General features: G+C 41.9%; 1 protein-coding gene and 1 long non-coding RNA gene across 2 annotated transcripts in view; both read right to left on the reverse strand.

The window, feature by feature from the left end:
- Positions 1-18,238, reverse strand: part of LOC103878459 — a 291,089-nt gene that overhangs the window by 270,544 nt on the left and 2,307 nt on the right. The gene's annotated exons all lie outside the window — the stretch shown is intronic.
- Positions 1,884-11,287, reverse strand: SPATA31D1 (SPATA31 subfamily D member 1). Its single transcript, XM_031654094.1, is given in 6 exon segments — positions 1,884-2,109; positions 2,111-6,404; positions 6,692-6,752; positions 7,364-7,409; positions 8,157-9,387; positions 9,543-11,287. Coding segments are annotated over 5 exon segments (4,758 nt in total). The 5' UTR covers positions 8,343-9,387; positions 9,543-11,287; the 3' UTR covers positions 1,884-1,938.

An 18,238-nucleotide genomic window follows, 5' to 3' on the forward strand; every position in this document is an offset into this window, starting at 1 on the left:
TGCCTTTAATCCCAGCTATTCAAGAGGCTAAGGCAGAGGAGAATCGCTTGAACCTGGTAGGCAGAGGTTGCAGTGAGCCAAAAACATGCCACTGCACACCAGCCCAGGTAACTGAGCAAGACTCTGCCTCCAAAAAAAGAGGTGTTTCTGATGATAACTTTTAGATGTTTCTGATGATAGCTTCTGGGTGTGGCAGTAACTGAACTGGAATGGAGGTAAAGGACCCTAAGATGGAATGACAGAGCAATAAGGCCAGGTTATTGGGAAGTCTATCCACATGGATGTTTGGGTCCTCCATGGATTCTCTACATCCACAAGTTCTTTGCTCTGGGCTTTATCCCAATTTTGTGCTTCTTAAGGCCTTCACAGAATCTGAATTATTTCTGCAATCCTAAGCTTCAGACACTGCAGGGTCAGTGGCATAAGCATGGATAGGAAAAGAGAAGGATGGTGAGGGAGCTATAGCGGATATCTGTTTTGTTTTGCTCTCTTTTGTTTTCTTGTGTTTTTGTTTTGACGTTAAGCATTAACAATTTTTCTGGAAAACGTACCTCAAGTGACCTCTAGAAAACTCACCTTATTTACTAGTCCCAGTTTGTGTATGTGGAGTTGCCTTCTCTTCAGACCCCTAATATTTTAAGAGTGCATATGTGCACGCTCTTAGAAATACGGAACATTCTGTAAAGATTCATAGTAAGCCCCCAAATATCTGTAAACCTCATGCATAGTCCAGGACTAACCTCTGGACCATGAGCTGCAGGTGTTTTTGACAATATTATATTCCACAAAGCCCATGAAGATCATAGGTGACACCTCCACCTTGACAGGTGCACTGTATACACTAAGGGAAGATCTTGCATGCTGCCATCAACATGGCTAGAAGGAAGGCACAAAGATCACCTTCTCTAAAGACAGGGATGCCATGTTAACAACAGCCCTGCAGATACTGTTTAAGTATTTAAAGAACAGCCCCATGTACACTTCTGACAAAATGGCATCTGTCAGTGCTGCAGCACCCTGGCAAAAATCAAGGGGGTGGTGCCTAGATCTAGATTGAGAAAGGGTCCTGATATGAGCATGAAGGGCATAAACCTTTTTCCACCAGCTTGGTCATCCTTTCCTAGCTTCACTTTTTTCTTACTTTCTCATTCATTCTAAGGCATCTTTGCCCTACCCTTAGCTTTATTTTACCCCAGGAGGTAGGTGGTTGCCTGGTCAAAATTCCTGCCACAGACAGCTAGGTGATCTTTTTGCTCCGTAAAAATGCCATCAATCCAGGCAGCATGGAGAAATACACAGGGAGGGGAACTACTTCCCCAAGTGACTTATTAGTAGAAAGACCTCAACGTTGAGGTCAAAATATGTTTCCCTAAATCATCAGGATGCCCTGCTTTTCAAATTCTTAAGCAGCATCCACAGTGTTCCTGACACCCTACCCCAAACAGCAATACCCAAAACACTCCCAACAACTTATACGATCCTGTGGTCAGTGATAACTTTTTTTAAAATAGATATTAAACCACTATTTCTGAAAAATGTACCTGTACTTCACCCTCTCTTCAGATACAGAAGGCCTGCCTTCCTTACTGCTCTAAAGGATATGAAGCAGTGAATGGGGAGGAAGGTGCAGGCTGCCATACAGTATCAGTAAGTCTCAAGCAAAGAGGTAGAAAAGAGCTCATCTCCTCAGACTTCATCAGGGAGAGAAGGGGCTTTTGGAGGCACATGATACTCTTTCCTCCACAAGAGCTCCAGGGGATTGGGCAGATTTTAAAACTCACACTAGGGAGTCAGTAAGAGCTGAGATAACTACTATGTTTCCCTAACCATAAGCTTCGGTTACCCAAAACCTATACCCCGCAACACAGTACACAGAAAAGACATTCTTCTTATTAGTACATTTATTAGGGAGAATCAAGATTCTCAACAAGGAATGAATTATTTTGTAGGGGGAAATTTTCCTCCCTGGAAATGCTTCGGAAGCATTTTCTGTCCAGTTAGTAAAGACACATCACTGAACACAGTGCTTTTAGCACTGGTCGGGACGGCTGGACACACCAGGCTGACCTGATGCCGGCAAGTGGGGTTTGAATGTGGCATAGGCTTCCTTGTGGGTAACGGATTGGGGATGCCTTTGACACAATATCTTCCCCTTAAATGCCTCAACTTTCTCAGGCTGTCTGTCCTTGTCTGTGATCTGTCTAATCCTTGTAGGACAATTCTGGCCAACAAAGACAGCTTGTTGGCTGCAAGATTTGGTACATGTCAGTTTGCAGGAGGGAGCCATGTAGTTGTGGGGATAGCCCTGGACAGGCTCTGCTCTGACCTGCACTTCTGGGTTGTGCTGAGCTTTCCCAAGCTCCACTGGGAAGGAAACGGGCTCTTGGGGACAGGTGACATCTATCCCACGCTTATGCCCCAGCTTCTCCTCTGGGGAATCCCCAGTGTCTTTCCTAATTTTCTGAGCTTCAGTAGTCCCAATAAAGGCAGCTCTTCTTGTAACTCGACCTCTATTCTGCACAGATGATGACAGGGAGCTACCCTTTGCCCGAGAAATTTCTTGTTCTTCATCTGTTATGCTGGGTTTATTAAACCGCTGCAAAAAGGTCTTCATGCACTTTCTGAAAAGGTTTTCAGGAGGAGGCTGTGTTTTCAAGGTTGGGGAAGATTTGCTCCCAAGCAACTCCCCTGATGTCTTGTTATGAATAGCGTGGCTCTTTCTCCTGAGTTGGGATGTCTCCAACCCTGCATCCCCCCCACCAAGCTCTCCTCCTTTGGGTCTCCTAGGGCTCACTCTCTTTGTAGCTGGTGAAAAATTCTTAACTTGACACTTCTGTAAGACATGGGTAGGGACCCTGGGCTCCTGCTGCTGTGCCACACGGATCCCTCTGTCTTCCAAGTGGACATGCAACACCTGGGAAGTTCCCATATCCCCACTCGAGATGCCCTGGGGATGAGTCAGTAAGTCCTTGGAACTCAAGTTCTCTAAGGCAATAGACGTGTCAGTGAAATGGCTCTGAGGTTGGCTATCCTTCCTCTGGACCAACTTTAACTGATTCAGCATCTGATTTTTAAGATATGATGATTTAGGATCTTGGGGAACTGATACTCTTGGTGGGACAATTTCAGTTTCATGAGATGTGCTTGTTTTCACATTTGTCACTGAGCAGCTTCCTGACTTGCTGGATGTCAAGTTGTTCCTAGTTTGTGATTGAAGAGCACAGTTCTCCTCTTCCTTGAACATCTCCTTCGACCCATTGGTGACAGGAAAGGTCTTTCTACTGCCCTGAAGCCTGTTAACATTATTACTGGCACTCTCTCTCTTATCCCTTGACTCACGGCCAGCTCCAGCTTGCATTATGGGCAGCTCTGCGCTGGATCTACTGGCCGGTACAGTCTGTTTCTGACTGACCTCATCTATGATGCTGTGTGCGGGGGGCAGAAAAGTCTGTCCGCCATCCTCAGTTGTTGGGACACTTTCTGTAAGATCATTATCAGTATCAGCGAATTCTCTTCCCAGGGTCCCCTGCTTTTCTTGGTCGATAGGTGAGGTGACGAGGGGAGAATGACCAAGGATGGGTAATGAGTTTGTTGATTCTAATATTTCTCCTTGAAAATCTGCAGTGCCTCTTCTAAGCAGCGTGGAGACCCCATCTTTGGAATCTGACTCTATAAAGTCATGGTCAGTATCAGAATATTGTCTTCTCAGGGTGTCCTGCCCTTCTTTGCCGACAGGTGAGGTGACAGGATGAGGACCATCGAGGACAGGGACTGAGCTTGTTGTTCCCAACTTTTCCCCTTGAAAAGAGCTTCGTCTACGAAACTTAGAGACGCCAACTTTGGAATCTCCCCAAGAAATAAAGCTGGCTGAGGATGGAATGTCGAAATGGGAAAAGGAAGTGGAAAGATCCTCTTTCGATTTGAAGATTTCTATGGATTCAAGGATCTTGCGGGGAAGGCCCCACAGCATCCTCATATGGAAAGATTTAATATGGGCTTCAAACATCTTTTGTTTGTTGGGAGTAACGAAGGAAATCTCCTGGGAAGTATCAACGCAGTGGTCCTCACTCACCAATGCTGCCAAATTTTGATATTTTATTTGGCTGTGGGATTCCTCAGGAAGAGACATCGTCTGCTTGACTGAATGCCATGAACGATGCACAGTCCCAGGCATTCGACCCTCATTGATTTCCTCAAATTTCTTGCTCAAATGTACTGTCAGGGCATTTTCAAGTTGTTTCTGACCTAGGCTCTCCCCTGAATGATTCCCTGACAGATGCATCATATGAGTGTCCAGGTCTCTCTCAGAGTTAGACCTCGGATCCTCATCTGAAGATGTCTCTGGATCATGCAACAGATGATTTTTTGGGCCATTCTCCTGTCTGTATCCCTGATAATTCCCCACATTCTCCAGGGAAAGCATATTTGAGCTTCTCTCATGGAAGGTTCTAGGGGTGCTTGATCCAAATTTCTTTAGAACACTGAGGCTCTGACTCTCAACCGAAGAGCTATGTAAGGGTCCATGATAGTTCTCTGACACAGATAGCTCCGAAATTTTGCTCTGAGGACGTAGCAATGACAGAGACTCATGGATTCTACGGGGCAGGCCCCATCTGCGCTGGATAAGCCTCTTTCGAATATGTTGCTCTAGTTTCTTCCTTACCTCAGAGCTCAGTGGAAAATCTCCAGGAATGATAGAGATGGGAACATGGACCTTGAAGGACTTTCTGGCCAATGCAAGATTGGGAGCTGGAGGACAAAAGTCTTCCTGGGATTTTTTAACCACAGAGGGTAAACCCCACACACTTTCCTGCACTTTCTGCAACACGTTACACTCCAGAAGATTAATTTCAGATGGCGTAAGAAACTGTGCCTCCTTCTGGGGTCTATGAAAACACACTCCACAGATCCTAATCCGGAATAGAGGACCAGGGAGTAGGGCTGGGAGTGGAGATTGATGTTGAGCCTGGAACTGGACCTGAGTGAGATGTGGGGACTGACCTTGGGGCAGGGTTTGAGGCAAGGGTAGAGCTTGGGTACTAGGCAAGGACAGAGGTTGGGGAGGGGGAAGTACTTGGGATTCCTGGGATATAGATGTATTTGTAATGCCATTGAAGAATACAAACATGGAGGAACGGCCATGTTTGACAAGAACAGTAGGGTGAAGAGACTCGCTGTGTAGAGATGGGAGACCCCAGAAGAGCTGCACATATTTTTGCTCAAAATGGTCCTCAAAGCACTTAGAGTATGGGGGCTGCTGATGGATGTGCTGCCCCTCTAGTTTGCCTTTACTGGCCCTAAAGGGAAAGGATTCTGCCAAGTCATGCTTATCAGCAATTGAGGATAAAATTTTCTGTGAAGAATTTAGTTGGTAGTTTGGCCTAAGTTGTGTTGGGAAAGATCCTGATTTCTTTCCATTTTCTTTCCACATCAGGAAATCACACCTTTTTTTGACTTCTCTCTCCAGGAGTGCCAGAATGTCATGGCTGACAAAAGAGATGTTAACAGGCTGTATGACGTTGGCCACAGAGTGCCCCCCTAAAGAGGCCTCAGAAGAATGAAGGGTAAGAAGCTCCTCCATGAAATCAGATGGCACAAAATTGGAGGAAAAAGAGTCCTTGGCATGAGGCTGCCACCAGGAGAATTCTGAAGATGCAGGGCATGAATGGTCAATGCCTTTGATTGTTGGGGCATAGGTGGATGTCTCACCAGAGCCACCTAGAGATAACATCTCTGCAAAAGGCTTCAAAATGGTGAGTCTTGATTTCGACTGAGTCACAGAGCAGTCTTCCAGTGGTAAAGCAGCTGAGATTGGTGGTTTGTTATGATGAGCACATGAATCAGTGGGATTCATGGCCTGGGAAATATCTTGGCATTGGGTGGAGTCAAGTGAAAAGATGGTGTTCAGACAGAAACTGGCCTCAGGTTGGAGACTGGGCTCCACTCTCTGAATGTGATGTGGTGGGAGAAGGGGAAAGGGAAGCTGTAGGGGTGAGGAATGGTCTATGGGGAACATGGAATCCAGGGGAGAAACAGGCTGTGGTGGCAGATGGTCCCTCAGTGATGAAGGTGAAAACAAGTCAGCTAAGGAGGTGATCAAGTCAGGTGAGAGAATTAACTGGGGTGGAGAGAGCTTGGGCCGAGGAGACAATATTAGGTCTTCTGTAGGGGTTGCTGAGGGGGCAGACGACAAAGTGAACGATGACTCAGTCGCAGAACCTGCAGAATCCAAAGGGGACACAGAGGGAGCGGCATCTTTCAGGGACTCCTGAGACAGCAGTCGCTGGATATCAGCAGTTGCTCTGTTACACACCTGACAGACAGGGTCTGGGCATAACAGTCGATGAAAGCGGGTGGTATCATGACGCTGGCCCAGGGGACTGCAGGAAACAGGAGGTCCAAAGCTGCAGCCAGGACCAGAACAAGGAAAGGAGGGTCTGTTAGCCTGGCAAGGGGGGGGCCCCCTGAAGCCTGCTGCCCACATCACATTGCCCCCCACCCATGAACTCACCATATATGAGGTCATATGACCTCACTATAGCCTCTCCCCAAAGCATTCATTCACATACCCGTTCCTATGGCTACCCACTCCCAAAACTACAGCAGGCTACAAGGAATCCCTGAAATGAACAGAACATACTAAAGAAAAAGGAGGGGGTGGGAACAGAACCCAAGGGGAAAGATTAATCACCTTTTCAGAATAGAAAGCAGCTTCCTTTCCTCTTCCACTTCTCTCTGGAAACATTTCCGGTCTGGGAAACCAGAAGAGTATGTTATATGCAATGAACGTAGAGGCACAGGGATCATACAGAAGTCACTCTGTGGAAGACCCTTGGGATATTAAACTCTGATAGCCCCAAGAATCAGTAGAAAATAGTCCCTGATAATATAGTCATTGATAATATTCACAAGTTCACATGTGTGTGTGGAATCATTAGTAAACTTCTTTCACATACATTACCCCATATGATACTCAAAACAACCATGTGAAACACAGACATCAGTGGTTACCTCCAAGAGGAATCCGAGCATCGAGGAAGTCAAAGTACTTATGCAAACTTGTGAGACAGAAGCTCTGACTCCAAGCCAACCAGTAGTCCTTCCTCGATACCTAACTTGGCCACCTATTGGGCAACACCCATTACTCAGGTCCATCACTCCGTCATGCCCATGAATGGGCAGAGCAGGGCCTGTGAGCATTGTCTCAGGTCTGATTGCTTTCCCATCAGCCTGTCTTCTGAGGGCTCTGTTTTCTAAGACTGTATCTAGTAACTTGACATTCTAGGAATTCATTGGACTGAGTCCTCATGAAAGACACAGAAAGGGTCACCCTTGAAGCTCAGATAGAGCAGGCTGACATTACCTTTAAATGTCCCACCTTTCCTTCTCCTCCTGGCTCTGCCCTGATGCTGAGGACAAAAGAAAGATAATGACAGACTGGGACTCACTTCTCTCACACTCTATGAAGTTCATTCATTCATTCATTATACAAGAATCATATGACTCTTTAATTACAGAAATACGTTCCTGTTGTCAATTTTTAACGGAGATAAAATATTTCCCATTTTCCCTTCTCCAAAAAATCCTCAAAGAGGATTTCTTCTGTGAGAGCCACACTTGATGTGCTGAGTTAGAAGTCCTCATCCAGGGCACAGACTCAGAGTCCAACAGTCACATCTGTGCTCCCTCACAGGACAAGTGTCCCAGAGACAGACCTCTGGCTCCAGCCTCTGCTCAGAGACTCTCAGCATTACTCCCCTGGTCAGCCCAACATGAAGGAAGGCTTTGTTGAATGACAGGTGACATGGGAATGTGACTCATGATCAAATTTCAGCAGAGACTATTCTCCTTCAGAGAACCCACACTCTCTAAATAATCCCATCTGGGACCACAGAATTATTGTGTTTAGGATTTTATCCCGGAACTCTCCACCACAGCCAGATAGGTAGTCTATGAGCTACAGATGGAAACCTTAGTCCACCTGAACCAGTAAGTCTGCCCAGTCTCTGCCACAGAAGAGTGAAGCTCTATCCTCTTTTCAGAGTTCCCATGTAAGATATGTCTCTGAACCAACCAGACTTATTTAGAAGTGTGGGAATAGGATTGGGAAACAACAACAGGGCATCTCTCTTGGGTGTTCACCCACAGTTCCTTACCTTTTGGATGTCATTATTTTTTTCGGTGGCTGACGAATACAGGGTCAATACCACGTAGAACAAGTACAGTATAAACAATCCCAACCCACTCAAGCAGATGAAGTTGGGGTCAATATCCAAGTAATGTGAGTCAGGGCTCAGCCCTGTCTCAGTATAGCTTCTGAGAAAACAGAGGATATTCTCCATGGTCTGAATAGCTCGGCTGCCTGAAGCAACTGAGCACTGAGGGTGCCCAGACTTAACTATAAACCCAGGCCTGCATCACAGAGCTTGGAAGAGTCACAGAGGGTTTCTGAGGGTGGAGGGAGCAACAAAAGGGGGGTGTGTCCACAGCCCCAACCCCACCAGCACAGCCGACTCTCCTGGGCTCTCTGGGTCCCTTTGCCCTATCCTGCCACTCCATTTCCCAAGTCCATCCTTTTTCATGTCATATATTTATCTTAGTGGAATTTTCAGTTTGTTCCAACAGTAAACCAGGCATTACCCAAGTCTCGCTTTACTGTTTGGAGCCTTTAACTTGAACCCCACCAACTACACTGCCTTGAAAGCCTGAAATACTGCCTGGAATATTTGTTGTACCCAGGCATTGCCACTCTCAGGATCACATATGTCCTCAAATCCGTCTTATCTGCAGAATGTTTTTGCCTTACATAAACGCAGATATAAAAAAGTTCCTTTCCACTTACTTCATTTTGTAAATGATGAACATTACATTTTTTGTTTTGAAGTCAGGCTTTACTATTTCCAATCAGAGGAACTGACACAAATTATTATAACTAATGTTACTGAGGAAAAGCAGCTCACTGTCCAATTTGGGTTTTTCAGAAAAGAAGGTTTTTATTGTAAATAAACCAACAATAAGACAAGAGTCCAGCTCAAATCCATCCCCTGTGCTGGCTTTCATGCAGTCATTTTATTAGAAGAGGTTTAGGGAGTGGCCTCTGGACTTCATAGTCGGTTGGTGGAAGGAAAGGGGAGGTCTGAAAGTCCTCGGCATGCACAGTTTTGTTTAACACTGCCTCATGTATCACATGTGCACATTCATGGGGAATTGGTTGAAACGTGGCAGAAATTTGTGCTGTGACATCAGCCAGCTTGTTCTGTGCAAACTCCAGTTGGCCTTAATAGCTTTTATCCATTTTAGCCAGTTTTTAAATCTCAGAAGCAGGAAGAGCTCTGGCATTTTAGTAAGTTATTGTTGTTGCTGTTTTTTAATCGGCTATCCTGTAAACTGATTAATTTCATTAGTCATTGGTTTCTTCAACTCTCTGGGGCATGGTTTCACTAATAATGCATTATTTAACATCTACAAAATGAAAATAAGTGTACAATAAATGTATATAATTAAAACTTCAAGGGATCTTGGGGTTAATTTACAGAACTTACTTTTCTGAAGTTAGTGAAGTTTAAACTGTTCAAGCATTTTTGGAACGTACTCTCTACATAAACACACATATACATCGACCTAAAAGGAAGAAGTTGAGGCAAATTATTATAAGTAGAGAGTTCATTTGGGTCAAGCTTGAGGACTGCAACCTGGGAACACGGATGCAAGTCAGCCTAAATATACACTCCAATTAGCAGTAGTTACAAGTGGGTTTTTAAAGTCAAAAAAAGAAGTCAAGGAGTGAGCTGATACAAAGCTGTTATCAGGAATTCTCATTGGTTTACAGAAGCAACATTGATTAGTGATTGGCTATACATCATTAAACTATAGGGTGTAGGTTATAGTGTCAGGTGTGGCATTACTGGGTTACTATATAACTCCATGTGGCAATAGCAAGCAGTTTCAAGAGATGAATACATAGCTCAAGGAGGAAATAGGGCTGTGATTTCTGTCTCATTTTACTGTCTCTCCAGGCCTGACAACTTAAAAGGACTCACATTTCTCAGATAAAAGTTATTTTCTTTACAAACACACCCACACACCCATCCTGTGACAAATCAAGTAGTATTTTCAAATCCAGACTCGATTATTTCCTCCGTTTATTTCAATCTCTTATTTGTCATTTTGACCCCACATTTTCTAAGTCTACCTCAAATACAGACAGTCCCAACCCTCTATATCAATTTGGTAACAAGTATGCAACTCCCTTAAACCAGGGATTAGTTACAGTGCCCTAAGGTATTGTGATCTAAAAGACCAAAATAGATGCCCCTTTATCAACTAAGACAGACCCTAAGGTTAAGGAAACAAAGTTACCTATGGGTCAAGGGTTCAGGGCCTGGATGGCATGGCAAATTTCCTAACCTTCTATAACTAAACTCCCTCTAACCAAACAAGCTATCAGCTCTAATCGGACAGAGGACCGGCCTTACAAACATTCTTTTCTGATAAGCTACTAATATTAGAGATTGCCAGTATCTGCCAGCTATAGAGGCTGCACACAAACCACTTTTGTAGTTCACTTTATGATGTAAAGGGTCAAATTCTACCTCATTTTAGTGCTAAACCCCCATTCCAAAGTCAACGTGGGATGTACGTTACATATGTTTACTCATTATTGTGTACTGGGTACCCACATAAGTATGTATAGCTTCTCCCCCAAACTTGTTGAATATGTATGAATATGAATATACAATCCAACCTGTCCTTCCCCTATTCCAATAGAGAGCACCTTCAGTCCACACTGGATGCTCTCCCTTACTGGCTTGCAAACTGATAAGAGCAACGAGGCTCTGCTTTCTACTATTAAGTAATCCTGTTGGTATTTCGGATGATACTACTGATGCCATCAGTCTTTGGTAGCAGAGTGGGACTTAGTTGTGCCAAAGCCTTAGAGCAGAATGGAGTCTTAGGCAACCTCACCTGATTACACTGTGGGCCATGTAAATGTGATCTTTTCCTGAGTGCTTTGGCATCCTAAAATACTTGAGAACATCTGCTCTATATTCTATATAATCACCTCTGCAAATGTCCAAATACCAACTGCTTGTCATACTTTATTCGGGCGACTCTTGTCAGGTTTAAATAATTCCAGTATCCCCCACCCCTGACCCATCTTCCTACACATTCTTTTCTAAACTCTTTATCATGACAGCTGTCCTCTAAACTGTCTTTTAATTTCTTATGTCTTTCTTAAACTATTATTAAAGCAAAATAAGTATGGCTTGAGAAGGACTCCATACTTCTATATTTGAGTCCTTGGTGATGAACTGTAACCTAGCTTAATAGTCCAATAAATTGAAAACCTAACTCAATAGTATGCACCTGTAACAACAGCTGAGCATTGGCCAATCCCAGCGGCCATACTTCAACCACTCATACACTGCTGCATGTTCAACCTGTGTTCAAATAAGGCAAATGCCAAGCTTTAAACAATCTCACTCTTTCTGTACCTCACTTCCAATTCCTATACATCACTTTACCTTTTCTGTCTATAAATTTGTTCTAACCACGAGGCACTGCTGTGATTCTGGGGGCCGCCCAATTCACAAATCGTTCATTGCTCAAACTCCTTAAATTTAATTTGTCTAAAGTTTCTTTTAACACTATAAAGCTCTTTATTTGACACCAATGGGCCATCACTGTTCATCAATCTCTTTTGAAGGGATAAGACAGCCTCCAAGCCAGGCCAGGTCTCTTTTCAATTATGCAGAAGCAGGTAACTGCCTTGAGGATAAAATCTCCCAAGAGATGCCCTTTCCTCTTCTCTTTAATATGCAGCCTCAGCCAAGTTTTCATCTAATAAATATTTACTGCTGGAAACTAGGAGACACAAGCATCTGTAAGCCACAGGCTCCCCCCTTGACCTCCTCGTGCAGTTGGAGCAATTAGTTCTATGCAGCTCAAGAGGTATACAAATGCAGAGGACAGAGGTTCCCCCGCCTCCAGCATTTACAATCGCCAAGCGATCTCTGGAACAGAGATACTGTGGGTCATAACTCCTCAGACACATCATGCTCTTTAGCAAAAAATTCCTGCACGTGCACCCTCTCCAATTTCCTGATACGGATTAATGATTCTTTGAGGAGATGGTCAAAGAACAGCTTCTCTCTTTTAAAATGTCATTCATTGGCTAGAAATCTTTACAAACATATGTGTGCTACAGTTAAAACCTACCGGAAGTTTCAGTAAAATGGCTTTTCCCCAAATGCTAATAAGATTCCTTTTCTAAACCTGGCAGAAGCTCCTTCAAAATTTAAAGGAACAAGAGACTAGAGATATATTTATTTTCTTTTTTTTTTTGTACTACCAACAGTAAATTCCATTGACATTGAGTGGCAGTGCTTCACACCACTTATCTTTTCTGCACTAGCACCAACTATAAATAATAAATTTGTCTACTTTATAAAGAATTCTACATCCAGCCATCTCAGTGCATTTTCACAACTTATGAGGTTAGCAGGTCAGGTATTATACCTATTCTTTTTTATTATTATTATTATTATTATTATTTGTTCTTATTGTAACAGGCACTTTGATCTTATTCTGAATATTGTGCCTATTTTATCAATGAATGAAACCGAAGCCCAGAGAGGGTAAGCGACTTCTCTAGATCAGACGGTAGTAAATATTACAGCCCTAATGAATAAATTCTCTACATTCATAATGCTTCTACTTTAAACAATATTAATAAGTAATTTCTTAAAGTAAGAAGTATGCCCTAATATTAAAATTAAAGTAGTTGTACAGTTATGAATATTCACTTTGTCCATTAAAAGCTGGCAAATTTGGGAAGTAATGAAAAGCTATTTTTGGTACTCTATCACCTCTTAGATAACTTCTCCTTTCCACTCGTAGTGTCAGTGTCTTCATAGGTTTTTTATTTCCCTATCCCCCTCTTAAAATCTGCTTTTAAGAACTATATTACATATGACTCCCAGTAATGTATAAAATAAAAGTTTAAAATGTCATCCCGGCCGGGTACGGTGGCTCAAGCCTGTAACCCCAGCACTTTGGGAGGCCGAGACGGGTGGATCACGAGGTCAGGAGATCGAGACCATCCTGGCTAACACGGTGAAACCCCGTCTCTACTAAAAAATACAAAAAACTAGCTGGGCGAGGTGGCGGGTGCCTGTAGTCCCAGCTACTCGGGAGGCTGAGGCAGAAGAATGGCATAAACCCGGGAGGCGGAGCTTGCAGTGAGCTGAGATCCGGCCACTGCACTCCAGCCTGGGCGACATGAGCGAGACTCCGTCTCAAAAAAATAAATAAATAAATAAAATAAAATGTCATCCCTCCCAGAAAAACATTTCACACATTCTACATATTTCTACCACCAAGCCTGGTAATAAGCTCTTACCAAAGCATTTTAGGCAGCCTTTGGGAGGTGGCGGAGGTCGCTTCTGGCAGGATGAGACTGTCTCACCACTGGATCCATGACATCTTCCCAATTTACCTACACTGCCACCCAGAAGTCTGGTCTTGGGTTTCACACTGCACTTGGTTTTATTATCTCCAAGGAGGCGTCTTTTCCAGAAGCTCTTAGAGTAATATGCTACCACTTGAGGATGCTCAGTATAGATAAACTATTCGTTTAGGACTTTCATATATTCCCAGTTTCCTAGGAAGTTTCCTCAATGCTCACACCCTTATATCCTGACCTCTGTCCCTGGGATAAGCCTCTTGGACGCAGCTGTTTTCAGGATCCCCAAAAACCTGAAGCAGAACAGGTTCTGAGGCAAAATCCTTTATATTTGTATTTCAAAACAGTAGTTTTATCCCAGAACTTTGGGAGGCCAAGGCGGGTGAATCACCTCCCTTTTACAGATCAAGGGATCTGCAAAACACCCTTTTACAGATCAAGGGATCTGCAAAACACTCCTAGAAGTTATACATTAGTTCAGCAAAGTCAAAGGATACAAAATAAAGACAAAATCCTATTGTTTCTATATATTATCAATCAGTACATAGGCAAGAAATTTTAAAATGCAATATCATATGGAATAACTAAAAAAATACTTAAGGGTAAATCTAATAAAACATATACAAGACTTGTATGCTAAAAACTACACAATGCCAATGAAGGAAATGCAAAAGACCTAAATAAATGGAAAGCTTTAGTATAGCATGTTCATGGGTTGGAAGATTTAATATACAAAGATGTCAGTTCTCCCCTAATTACACAAATATTTAATACAGTAGCTATCAAAATCTCAGCATATTTTTTATACACAAGATTATTTTACAAATTATATAGAAAGGGCAGACGGGGCGCGGTGGCTCACGCCTGTAATCTCTGCACTTTTGGAGGCCAAGGCAGTCGGATCACGAGGTCAGGAGATCGAGACTATTCTGGCTAACATGGTGAAACCGCATCTCTACTAAAAATACAAAAAAATAAGCCGGTCATAGTGGCGAGCGCCTGTGGTCCCAGCTACTCGGGAGGCTGAGGTAGGAGAATGGCATGAACCGGGAGGCGGAGCTTGCATTGAGCAGAGAGCCCGCCACTGCACTCCAGCCTGGGCAACACAGCGAGCCTCCGTCCCAAAAAAAAAAAAAAAAGGAAAAAAAAGAAAAAAAGAAAGGGCACGTTACAGGAACAGCTCAATTTTGGAAAAGAAGAATACAATAGAAAAAATCAGTCTACCTAATTTTAAGACTTGCTATGTAACTATAGGAATCAAGACTGTGTAGTGTTAACAGAGAGATACACAGACCAGTGAAACAGAACGGAAAACCCAGAAATAGACCCACACGAATATGCTCGATGAATTTTTGACAAAGTACAAAAAACAATTCAACAGAGTAAACATTCAATTCGATTCAGTAGTGTTGAGCATATGGATATCCATAGGGGGGAAAAAATCCTCTGCCTAAGTCTCACACCTTACACAAAAATTAACTCTAAATGAATCACAGACTTGCAAGTAAATACAAAACTATAAAAAATTTAGGAAAAAAAACAGAAAGTCTTCAGGATCAAAGGCCAGGCAAAGACTTCTTAGACATGACAACAAAAGCACAACTCATAAAAGGAAAAAATGGCTAAGCTGAATTTCATCAAACTTTAAAACTATTGCTCTGTACAAGACTGCTGAGAAAATGAAAAGAAGCTACAGACTGGGAGAAACTCTTAACAAATCATCTATCCAACACAGGATTCGTATCTAGAATATATTAAGAACTCTGACAACTCAACAATAAAAAAAGCAAACAATCCTGCTAGAACATGGACCAAGACTTGAAGAGACATTTTACCAGACAAGATATACAGATGGAAAACAAGCACATGAAAAAGGTTCACCATCATTAGCCATTCAGAAAATGCAAATTAAAACCACAGTGAGATATCACTACACACTTGTCAGAGCAGCGAATTTTGTTTCTAAAAAACAGTGACAACACCAAATGCTGACAAAGATGAGGTGAAACTGGATCACTCATACACTGCTGATGGAAATGTAAAACGGTACGGCGACAGTTTGACAGTTTCATAAAAAACTAAACATGCAGCACTCATACAACTCAGCAGTCATACTCCTGGTCATTTATCATAAAGAAATGAAGATTTATGTTCACACGAAAACTGTACAGAAATGTTTATGAAAGCTTTAATCATAACAGCTCAACACTGGAAACAACTCAATTGTCATTTAATGAGTGGTAAAGCAAACCGCAGTACACCCATGCCATGGAATAAAAAGAAGAAACTACTGATAAATGCAACAGCTTAAATGACATTCAAAAGAGTTAAGCTGAGGGGAAAAAAATTCCCCCAAAATTACATACTATATGATTCCATATATATATATACACACACACACACATATATATACATATATACACACACACATATATACACACACACACATATATATAACATTACTGAAATGGCAAAAATGTAACATTGGAAAACAGATTAGATGGAGTGGAAGGAGGCAGGAAGTTGCTATGTCTATAAAATGGCAACATGAGGGGTTCTCATGGTGAGAGAAATGTTCTGTGTCTTGGCTATTTCAATGTCAATGTTAATGTCAATGTCAATGGTTGTGCTATCATACTACAATTTTATAAGATGTTACCATTGGAGGAAACTGGGTTAAGTGTACATGAGCTCTCTCTATTATTTCTTACAACTACACATGAATGTATATTTATCTCAAAATAGAAAGTTCAATTCAAAAAAAACCTCAAAATGAATGGGGGAATATGGATATGTTTGCTATCTTGAGTGTAATGATTTAACATGTACATATTCACATATATCAAAACTCCTTAAATTGTACACTTTAAATACATGCATTTTTTGCATGTCAATTAATCTTCAATAAAATAAGGGGTGAGGTGTTGGGAGGGAATACAGTATGTCTCTTCCTCTTCCCTGAGGAATTCAATCTTATAATCATTAGTTAAGTCAAGCAAAATAGGCATCCAAACCTAAAGAGGAGGAAGGGAGCAGTTAGGAGCTGTTGCAGTGTCCCAGAGCAGAGTGTAAGAGCCGAAGCAGGGTGAATAGGCGTTTTTCGTAGAAAGGTTGCCTGATTCCAGGTTTTGGCTATCCAGTGGGTTGAAGAGGGTGCCTACATAACACAGCTGCTGGGCACACAGAGGTCTAAGCCCAAGTGGGTAGGAGAGGACAGCCATACCTGTAGGGCCATAGTGGTGATGAGAGATTGCTTACAGACGGAGGACTGACAGCAAATATATTGAGGCTAACGGGAACCAGATTTCTCATTGTTGGAGAAAGAAGTCACCAATGTGGAAAGCAAGAAAACTAGAGTAAACCCTGTAGTGTTAAATTACACCTAGAGGTACTGATGTAAATTCATGATTTTCAAGATACATAGATATGTAGAGAAATAGGTTGAGATTTAAAGGATGAACATGTGTGTATACTAGCTCTGTCCATTGAGAGGGCCTAAAACCAACAATGCCTAATATTAATAATAATGAACACAAGTAGCACCCTGACCTTGACTTCTAAATACCATTCTCCAATAAAGGAACAAGGGGTACTAAGAGAAATGGCTGAACCCGGGACTGATGCAGCAAAAGTATATGATGAGTCTGAAACATCTTTTTGTATCAGAAAGTAAGAAATAATAGAGATATATCCAAAGAATACAGAAGTCAAATTGAAGTAACTAGCTAAATCTATGACAATTTGGGCATCAAAATAAATATTGATAGTAACAGACTGAATTGGATTCAGTAAGAAAACAAGAATCTATAGTGATATAAAGTAAGTCAATAGATAGAAAATTTTATGTGGAATTGCATATCTGTTTTTGTTTTTGAATGGGATATTTAACCTTAACAAGAATATTTTAATTTTGACTCGGATTGTGAATAGGTATTACTAATATAATTAAAAGTGTACTTCAAAGTACAGCTGATGACCTGAAAGTTCTTAAAGTCTACTGGGGGGAAGCATAGTGAATAGTGAGAATTCTAGGATTTCTTTGCCCAGCATATATTTCCACTTCATCCATCTATTAGTAGACTAGCTATGGAGAAAATGAAGAGAGAAGTATAGAATGGCTGTTCTGTTTCTAGCTTGGGTGTCCTGGTGCTACTAATTAATAATGGGAATGTCAGAGGAAAAGCAGCTTGGTGACAGAAGACAACGGTTCAGTTCGTAAGATTTTACCTTGAGGATGTTTAGCAATCAGTTGGTTTCACTGGCTTAAAATTCAAAGAATTAAGTTAGTGCTAAAATAGTTAACTACATGAGGGAATAACTTATCTAAGGAAACCAATAAACAGAAAAGTGAGTAGGACAAGGGCAGTAAGAAAATAAACATTTAGAAAAAAGCTTTCTGCTGTTTGTAATAGGACAGTTTATAAGCAAGTACAATTACGAACAAACACGGTAAGCAAAATATTTTTAAATGTTTTAATTAGCAACTACTTAAATGTCAATAAAAAGTACAATTGACAGATATTTCTCACAAGAAAACATACAAGCTGCCAAACAGGAAAAACTGCTCAGCATTACTAATCATCAGAGAAATACAAATCAAAGCCACAATGAGATACCATCTCACACCAGTCAGAATAGCTACTAAGAAGTCAAACAACAACAGATGCTGGTGAGGCTGTAGAAAAATAGTGAATGCTTATACACCACTGTCAGGAATGTAAATTACTTCAGCCACTGTGGAAAGCAATTTGGGGATTTCTCAAAGAACTTAAA

The sequence above is a fragment of the Papio anubis genome, chromosome 13, assembly GCF_008728515.1.
Source record: "Papio anubis isolate 15944 chromosome 13, Panubis1.0, whole genome shotgun sequence".
Lineage (NCBI taxonomy): Eukaryota > Metazoa > Chordata > Mammalia > Primates > Cercopithecidae > Papio > Papio anubis.